This window comes from Egretta garzetta, unplaced genomic scaffold (genome assembly GCF_000687185.1).
Source record: "Egretta garzetta isolate BGI_Z169 unplaced genomic scaffold, ASM68718v1 scaffold46, whole genome shotgun sequence".
NCBI lineage: Eukaryota > Metazoa > Chordata > Aves > Pelecaniformes > Ardeidae > Egretta > Egretta garzetta.
This window is the reverse complement of record NW_009260268.1, coordinates 7,034,051-7,043,371: the sequence shown is the minus strand read 5'-3', so window position 1 is coordinate 7,043,371 and position 9,321 is coordinate 7,034,051. Positions and strand designations below refer to the sequence as shown.

Sequence of the window (9,321 nt, the reverse complement as noted above, 5' to 3'; positions counted from 1 at the left end):
ACCATCAGACCCATTACATCTTCTTGTCCTTTTCTCCATGCTGTACACTTCCAAGCAACAATGCAGCACACATTAAGCTAAAACCAGTTTTCATCAGCCTCATTTGTCTTTTCAAAGGTTTTTATGTACCTTATGACATCTCACAAGAGATCACAAGCAGCAGACATATTTTATAATGTTTGTAGTGTAATGTGATGTTTAACCTTAGAGATTCACCTAGGCACGTTTAAGTACTCCTTGATAAAAATTTAAAGCTCTTAGGAGGACAGGCTGAGAGAGTTGGGGTTGTTCAGCCTGGAGAAGAGAAGGCTGTGGGGAGACCTGATTATGGCCTTTCAGTACCTAAAGGGGGCCTATAGGAAAGATGGGGAAAATCTTTTCAGTAGGGCCAGCTGTGTCAGGACAAGGGGTAATGGCTTTAAACTAAAACAGGGTAGGTTTAGACTGGATATAAGGAAGAAATTCTTTACAATGAGGGTGGTAAAACACTGGAACAGGTTGCCCAGAGAGGTGGTGGAGGCCCCATCCCTGGAGACGTTCAAGGCCAGGTTGGACGGGGCTCTGAGCAACCTGATCTAGTTAGCGGTGTCCCTGCTCACTGCAGGGGGTTGGGCTAAACGACCTCCAGGGGTCCCTTCCAACCCAAAACATTACATGATTCTATTATATGTATGTTATCTTCATCCTTGACCAAAAAAAAAAAAAAAAAAAGCACTTGAAAGCTTTAAATGCTTGAAATCACGGATATAACTTCTCTAATTTCTAACCTTATCAGCCAGATTGCTAAATATGAGATTTCAATATAACAAATATAAAACCTATGAAAAAAAGCAGTTGTTTTGAGCATATGGCTCATTTAAAAATAGGTGCTAAGAAGTTATGCCCCCCAAGCAGCCTGAAGGGTTAAAGGCATTAGAAATTACCTTGTTACATGTCAGCTTGGGCCATGGGCCTGTCTCACAAACTTTTGTCTCAAAAATAATACACAGCACTGTCCACACAGCCAGGCTGGTTGTTTACTATTTTAACTGCAATGGCCTTAAGCTGAACAAATAAAGGGACAGGTTTATTCACCCGGCCTCTCTCCTAGCCAAACAAGACTTTGTAGTGAACTGAAAGTCCTATTTCTTTCCTGAGACCCTTAGACCAAGGAATGAAGTAAAAATAAGTAATGCGGAGAGTGACTGTTGTACCTGCATCACACTTTACTGCTGGCTTTCAAGAACTGCTCTTACTTGAAAACAGAGCACAGCTCTCCTGTCGTGGACAATGTAAGCCCTTCCTAGATCTAAAATTCACATTTGCATACAGATAATGGGAGACAAATGAAGAATAAAAGACCATGGGCAGAGCATCAAGTCAAGAACAGCTAGATCAAGCCAATCCAGGAGACGACAGAAGGTGTTGACGGTATACATGAAGTAAATACTGGGACTCTGTGGAGTGGAGCAAGCACTATTTACTATTTGCTTGTTAAAAATCAACAAGCCATTGAGGGTCAAGGATGGCTTATTTATTCTTATCCTTTCCCAGAAGGCCTCTAAACAGTATTGTACTCCAAATATTAAATGGCAGTGCAGATGTGTTCATATATACACTGATAAATATTTACAAAGCAATTATTATTAATTTCCATGGGATTTTAAAGGTGCCGAATGGTTGCACTCATTGACTGTGAGTTTCATAAATAAACCTGATGTGACATGCTCTATACAGGGAATGAGTAAGTGTTTATTAAAATTCACAGTCTAAAATGCATGACTACCTTATTGACCAGATACAAAAATCAAACCATAGGTTTTCTAAACTTAAAAAAAAAAAAATCTCTTGTATTTTCCACTAGCAGCAAAGTCAGCTATAAGTGATTTTTTTTCATTATACCACCAAACTGTAAACTGCAGTAGAAGACGCAGTAGAAGTAAAGTATATTGAAGTCAAATGAATTTTGTCATTGAAGTAAATAATATTCAGATTTCACCCATGAAAACAAGGTGTTTGCACAAGTAGGAAATCACCACCAGTTGCGATGATGCTCCATTGCACGAGTCCCATTAGACAGCAGGCAGCTGCATGCAGCACACCAGGCAAAGGGCTCTTTTCATACCCACTTTCACCGCTGCTGATTTCAGAGCAGTTATCACGATTTGTGTGACAGAAGGGTCAAATCTTTCCTCTAGTTTTCAAGTGTAAAGAAATGTATTACCTTCGAGCATTTTCTGCAGACTGTTTCTCATGACATGGATGTTCTCGATGCCTATGAACTGAAACTTGATGTTGGAGTAGTTGTCTTCGTTTTCATATCCCTTCCCCGCTGCCCTGTTTGCCATTGCGTTGAGCTGAAAAAATTAAGGAAAATCAGATGAAAACCGGTAGCAAACAGATTCTTTTCAACACAAAGCTCGTAGTCTACTGCATTAAATCAGAGGGATTTAAATCAGGCACAAATAGGAAGCATTTATCACAGTGTCAACACAACAGGTTAGGAATGGGAGGTCTGTTCACAGCCTATTGCAAGGTGCTTGGTGGCTGAGGCTCGGACCTCTATTTCACACAGAGTAAAACTTCATTAGTGAGGTTAGACACAAAAACCCACAGCTTATGTAAGGCTCCTCTGCAAGAGCATAAAGGTTTTAATTTGTTTTTTAAAAGCTATTCTGATTTTAGTTTTGATCAGCATTATGTTCACTAGCAGAATATACCCAGTGTCTTATCTGCCATGCCACTGTTACATAGCATATATACACAGCAATGTTGCCCAAATTACTGTGCTTTACTGCTCAAATCATCCACAAGTTGATACAGCTTGCTTCTTTGAAGCTTGTATTAACGAAGAAAGACTTGGAGTAGTTTTTGCTAAATGTATAATGTCCTGGTTCTAGATGCGTAAGACCACAAAAGATTTGAATTGACAAAATTACCACAAATATTTTCACCTGCAGTGCATCACTATCAAATATTTTGCTGTGCTTCAGCAAAAAATACATTCAACTGGAAGCTGGACTGTTGTCTTTGAATCTGTTACTTGCTTCCTAGCATGGGAAAGTCGCTAAGTTCTTCTTTAGTTCAGTTTTCCTAAGCATAAAATTAAGGGGGTTTTTAATACTTATTTTCCCTCCTTTTGAAATTCTTAGGGGGAAAACTATCTGTCAAGACCCGTTTGCCAAATATTGATCTCTGGGCTGAAAACTAGAGCCGATAGAAATTAATTAAGTACTTTTACTTTATTAACCTATTTTTTATTATTATTTTGTTATTATTTCCTGTAGCATAATTTCACTGCCCAATAGAAATTGCCTTCTGGCATGAAGTCCCTGCTCTTCTATGAAATGCACACTGTAAGGCTGGGGAGCCTTTGAACTTCCCAATAAATATGCAGGCTCCAGGAATAGCAAAGCCACCCATGTGGCAGAACCTCCACACCTCTAAGCTCAACCAACAGCTTCTGCTCGGGAAAGGCTGAAGAATCGAATAACAATGGATATTGCACATCCAGACAGCAGGACACTAAGAAAGCTTTTGGAGAGACCTTATGATGTACCCGTTGGACAAAAAATGACTCGTCTTCATTGCAGTGAGAGCCAATGCTTATGAAAAATCAAAACAAAGTAACCCTTGGGCATTGCCTTGGGGACAAGAGGCTATGCAGGTAACTCCATTTCCAGTTTATTTCCCAATATTGCAGGCAGTACTATAGATCTGCTGCTTCTGTTGTCACTTCTGAAACTCACAGTCAGGTACTTCAGTACTCAGCTAGTGGTATCATGGGAAACACAAGAATGTGTCTCTTCCACCCCAAACACACATAGTCCTGATACTCAATTTAATTTGGAGTCAGATGCTTGCAGTTAAGGAAGATTGGCTACCTGCTGCCAACTTATCTCTGACTAGGATGAACAAGTCTAGCTTTTTCACATCATATGTCAAAATACGTTGCCATGGGCCAACTTTGACCTCTTAACTTTCAAAGGAAACAGCTGAAGACTAAATGCTTTTTATGCCATTATAATTTCATTTTAGATATATAAGCAACCAAACAGGTAACACTACTTTTCAATTCTTTTATTCTGCCTAATTTAAATCAATGAAATAGGGGATTTTTTTCCCCATCTTCACACGTTCTAGCACATCCATTCCCACGAGCAGAACTTGGCAATAGGAATATAGTTACATTTGCAGACCACCATTAGGAATTAGAACATTGCATGAATTTCATGATACAATGGAAGGAACCATACTTTAAGATAGGAACATAGGCAAAACCCCAGCATTTTTCATTTACTCAAGTCTCGTGTAAAACTTCTTTTAACTTGTAGTATGCAATTCAGGAAAAATTACAGGCAAAAAACCCCGTCTTGTCTATCAGCCAGCAGTCTGCTGATGTTTTGACTATCAATGAACAATAAAAAAAACAAGATACAGCCTGTGAACAGCATGTCGTTTGAGGACAGAGTCCTCAGTGTGACTTGCTAGAAAGATACAAATTATCTGCTGAATCCTAAGCTTTCTCTTTTGAAGTAGACATCAGTGTTCTAATACAAATAAAATGAAGCAGTGTCTCTCTGCAATGGCATATAGCTTCAGCAAGAAAGATCTGTATGCATGAGTCTAAGCCACCAGAAATCCCCAAGACCCTAAATGAAAAACATTTAGCCCCTAACTAACCTAATCCTCAGTACAATAAATGCTATTAACTGTCTCTGCCGCAGAGCAATTTTATCACAGAAATCCTTCATTAAGACAGTTTGAAATAGCCCTCTTTAAAAGCAAATAAATATAAGGTTAAATTTGCAAGGCTTTCTGACACTCATTTATTTTAAATATTGTCAGTTGCCAAACTTTGCAGCTGCCACAATATTTACTAACAAGCTTTCCACATCACCTACCAAAATTCCATCTGTTGCTCTTGAAGTAGTTGCTGCAAAGCCTGTCCTCACTTAATCTCAATGAATATGAGGACACAACCTCTAAAGGGAACAGACCTCACTTGCCAGATTTCCTGGCATCTTTGAAGTGGAGAATAACCAAGTCCTGTCTTGTTATAGTTATAGAATTAATTTGGTTTACTCATAAGCAGTAAGTTTATACTAGCTTATTCTGTAAGCACATGGAGGAAGGAGAAAACGAAGAAAGACACTAGCCTAAGTAAAGCTCTGCATATGCTCATCCTGGATTATTTAAATGAAGTGGAAACACAGCTTTCTTCCTCAGCCAAAGCTTTTGTTTTGAAGATTATAAAGCACAATGAGGGACAGCATATGAAGAGCTCTTGGGAATGCTGGATTTGCTGGCTCATCAACATTCATCACCTTTGCAAGGAACCCATTCCGATGACAGAAGCAGCAGGTGGGGTTTTAGCTTCCTAGAGCAATGGGAAACCTTGCACCAGACTTGATAACTTACCTTTATGTTTGCTAAAGGTTCCCTGAGGAATGCCAGGAACAGCTTGCACTGACACCTATCACTTCCTACATGTTAGATTTATAGATGCACTAGGAGCTGCAAAATTAACTGTAACAGCTGTAACAAGACTGTTTGGCACTTGGGATCACAGGGGCTTTAGAAAATCAGTCCATTCTTGCAGCACAGAGAGGGATAAGCAAGGATCTGCGCAGACAAATTTCCTTACATTGAAACTTTTTTTTTCCCCCAGAGAAGTTCAGTGAAAACGTAAAACTTTAATCTGCTGACTGGCTTCTGAAGAAGCCAGCGTTGCAGGAAATATGCCCCCATTCATGACCAAGTGAGCCAATTTCATGCTCTCCACAGGCTTTTTGCACTGCACTTGGGAGGTGTCTCACCAAAGTCATTTACCAATAGAATTTACAGGATGGGACCTTGTGAAACATCATTAATAGCTAAGTCAGTAAGTGTTCAGTAATAAGTCCCATCAATGAGTGACCTCCTTAATTAGGGAAGAGTACCAATATCATCAGCCAGGAAATGCTAAGCTATAAATATTATCACATACAGAAAACTGTTAAACAAGCATTATTTAGGCAGCCAGGTCTGTGCATCCTATCCAAAGCCTTCTCTGAATGCAGTCATACCAATCCTTTCCTACTGCTCATCACGATTGATTTTCTTCAGGACCACAAGTAAGGTGGTGTCATCCTCATCTTCCCAATAAAAAAAGAGAGAATTGAAGGTGAAAGTAGTCACTAAATTACAAAGTATAACAACACATCCCAAGGCCATGATTTTCTGGCTACATCCTCCCCTTGCAGCTGCAAGCGCTCAGCACTTTCCCACCAGCCCCCAGGTCTTCAGCCAATTGTCAGCCAGAGAGGTTTCTTGTTTCTGCTCCAGGTGTGCCAGGTTTGCCCTTCCTCGCTCCCCTCCTCGTGTTTCTCTGCTCTAGTCACTTTGCCCTTTCAGGCTCTGTCTCCTGATCTCAGGGTGCTGAAACAACTTCTTTGTTCCTTTTCCTCAAGTTTTTGCTCTCATTTCTCCTTTTCCCTTGCTATAGGTTGTGCTATATCTACTAGGGATTTTGTGGAGATTTGCCCCTTTTTTGGTTTCTTTTCCTTTGCATGCTTTGGTAACTTCAGCAGGGAAGCTGCTGATAGTGTAAGAAAGAACATATCCCTGCTCCCACCTCCAGGCACTGAAGCCTATCTAGTCCTCATCACCTCGAGCTGTTTGCTAGCCTGCCAAATTTGAACACAAGTTTTGATAGCTTTCATCCTCTTCTAGATCATTACTGTTTTTGTGTTTCTGCACAGCATAGTTTTTCTAAAGCTTTTATCTTGGCCAGAGATTTTAGTCAATTATAGAGGTATGGTGTCTGCAATCACCATTTACCATATTTCAGATTCTCTCTCAAAGATGCAGAAGTGTTGGAGATACTCAGATAAGGCCTCCTCAATTCTTGAAACCAGAGTAAATTGTCTTTCCTTAGCCTCATGCACAGGTTGTTGAAATTTTCCCACTTGCAAGAGATTTGCATGGAAAATTTTTCAGTATAAGTAGGCAGAAGTTTGCAACATTACAAACAACTGTAAATACAGTTTTATAATGGGAATTATTTTTCACTAGCCTCATGAGTAATATAGTTACTGATAGCTCCTCTGTGTGTGTAAAGAGTTACTATTCCAACTTACTTATTTTTCCACATCTTAATATTTTGTTAAGAATAAAACAGAAAAGCTTGGTGTAAAGAAGAAAATTCTCTGAGAGATAAAAATGCAGGCAAGGTTCCTAGTAGAGATTCCCCTGCTAACTCCTGATTTGCCTGTGGAATTACACAGGTACAATAAAGATTGGAAGTATGGTCAATCATTTGGGCTGTGCATCCTCCTTAATGTATTCAGCCCAGATTCGCTCTTGCTATGTGCAAGAAACTTAATGTACTTACTTTGGGCCGAGTGTCAACAACGTATATGAAATCACTTTCTGGATTTGCTTTTCTAATGGCCTGGAGCATCTGTTCATCCTCAAGGCATCGAGCGCTAAATCCAGATAAAGGCTGGCTGCTTCTACATATGGAGGCCTGCAGAAAAACAAAGAGATGAAAAAAAAATCAATGTAGCAATTAAGCAGAAATTATTTAGTATCCAGAAGCATTTACACAACCAGTTCATTAGGTGTTTGCATAGGTGTACAGTTACATGGGAAGGGCAGAATGATAAGATGAATTACATGTTAATAAACAAATTCGTTTTAAAAGGGCGAGGAAATATTAAAACAATACAACCCAAGTCTAGTCTTGAATCCAAGTCGTAGAGCTATGTTAAATATAGCATTTCCCTAAAGTTGAATAGCTCCTTAAAGGTGGTCTCCAGACGCAGTGATTACAACATTGCAATGACAAGAACGCTGATAGAATGTAAAGAATGGGTCCTTCTGCCCTGTCACTCACACTTACCAGTTATGATACTGATGACACCCAACTTGCACCAATACATCCTTTACTAAACAGCCTGAGACACCATGAGTCCAGGAAACAAAAAAGCATAACATGTGGCTAGATCGCTGATGGTGATATATTTTTAGCACTGCTCCTGGAGAAAGACCTTACTGCACGGGAAGCAGGTCAGGCAGCCTGACTCCTGGAGTATATTTATTAATCAGTGCTGCTGAAGAAGGCAAGAGTTTCTCCACACACCCATCAGGATCAACTATCCAGGTGAAACAGGGGAAGAGGGAACAAAACATGAAAGGTTTTTATTTCTGTTGGGCAGAGGGCAGGTAGGTTTGTAGAGGGCAAGGGGCTAATACATGCACTTTCTGAGTACTGAACATAAGCATGAAGAGAACCTGCCTGATGAAGGTCATGACCTGTGCAGACTGCCCTGCAGATTATTTATTACTCTGAGAAGGGACATGCTCATTTTCAGCCAAGTCTTTGAACTATCAGTAGTTAGTAAAATGTGGATCTTTAATCCAGAAATCTTGAATTGGGACAGCCTGTTGGGAAGTCCTGGCCATCTTCCAGCACTAGGAAAGACCTCTCGATGTAGTTGCCAGTCTGGGACTGAAACAGAAGGAGATATTAGACACACAGATACTATGTGAGTACTAAGGGGACACCATCCTCCTAACTGGGAATGACAGCTGAGCTAAGCCAGTCCCTAGGGGACTGGGACACAAATGTAAAAGCACTCAGTCCACGGGATCCTTCAGTCCAAGGGTCTCTTATACCTCAGCCACCAGGAACAGAAATGCAAATAGTTTTGGTACAGGCTTTTTTCCAAATGGTTACAGACAAGTGAGCCTGTTCCTCACTCATCCCTGAGAACATCTGTCAAGGAGAGGAGAAGGTAGCATTCCTTGTTATTAGGGACAAGGAGACTCTCTTCAACAAAGCCGCAACATGCTGCTCAGCCAAAATTTGGTAGCTCTTTCATCCATCTCTTTTGGGCCTATTCACGGATCTTTTCTTCAGAGGCTACTCCTGACTCTGTAATAGTTGCAAGTGTAGTTTGTCCTCCTCCTCGATTTGCTCTCAGGCTGTTGCTACCAGATGTTGAATTGCTCTATTCTCCTCCCAATCACCTGCTACCAGCCTTCACTCTTCTGCCACCCATGTTTCAGGACCTCTTGTACTACTCCACTTCCTTGTGATACAGGGATCGCATTTTCTTGTGTTAGCTGGATGATGAAGTTGGGTTTAAATGCCTGCATTAAATGCCTATTAATGAACTAACCATAATTCCAGCGTGTGCCATACGTACAAACCACATCAACGAGACTATACTAACCATCTTTGATTTTTTTTAAAAAAAAATCTCTAATTTCTTCTTGTAAAAGCTTTTGTTGTGGTTTAACCTGGCAGGCAGCTAAAACACCACACAGCCATTTGCTCACTCCCCTCCGTGCCCA

General features: G+C 40.3%; 1 protein-coding gene across 1 annotated transcript in view; it reads right to left on the bottom strand.

Annotated features, from left to right (window-relative positions):
- MTMR7 (myotubularin related protein 7) overlaps positions 1-9,321 on the bottom strand; it is a 25,581-nt gene that overhangs the window by 13,560 nt on the left and 2,700 nt on the right. Inside the window, exons 3-4 of the mRNA XM_035897715.1 lie at positions 7,355-7,489; positions 2,204-2,336 (exon numbers count right to left, since the gene is read on the bottom strand). Coding sequence (XP_035753608.1) covers positions 2,204-2,336; positions 7,355-7,489 — 268 coding nt within the window. The remainder of the gene's footprint in view (positions 1-2,203; positions 2,337-7,354; positions 7,490-9,321) is intronic.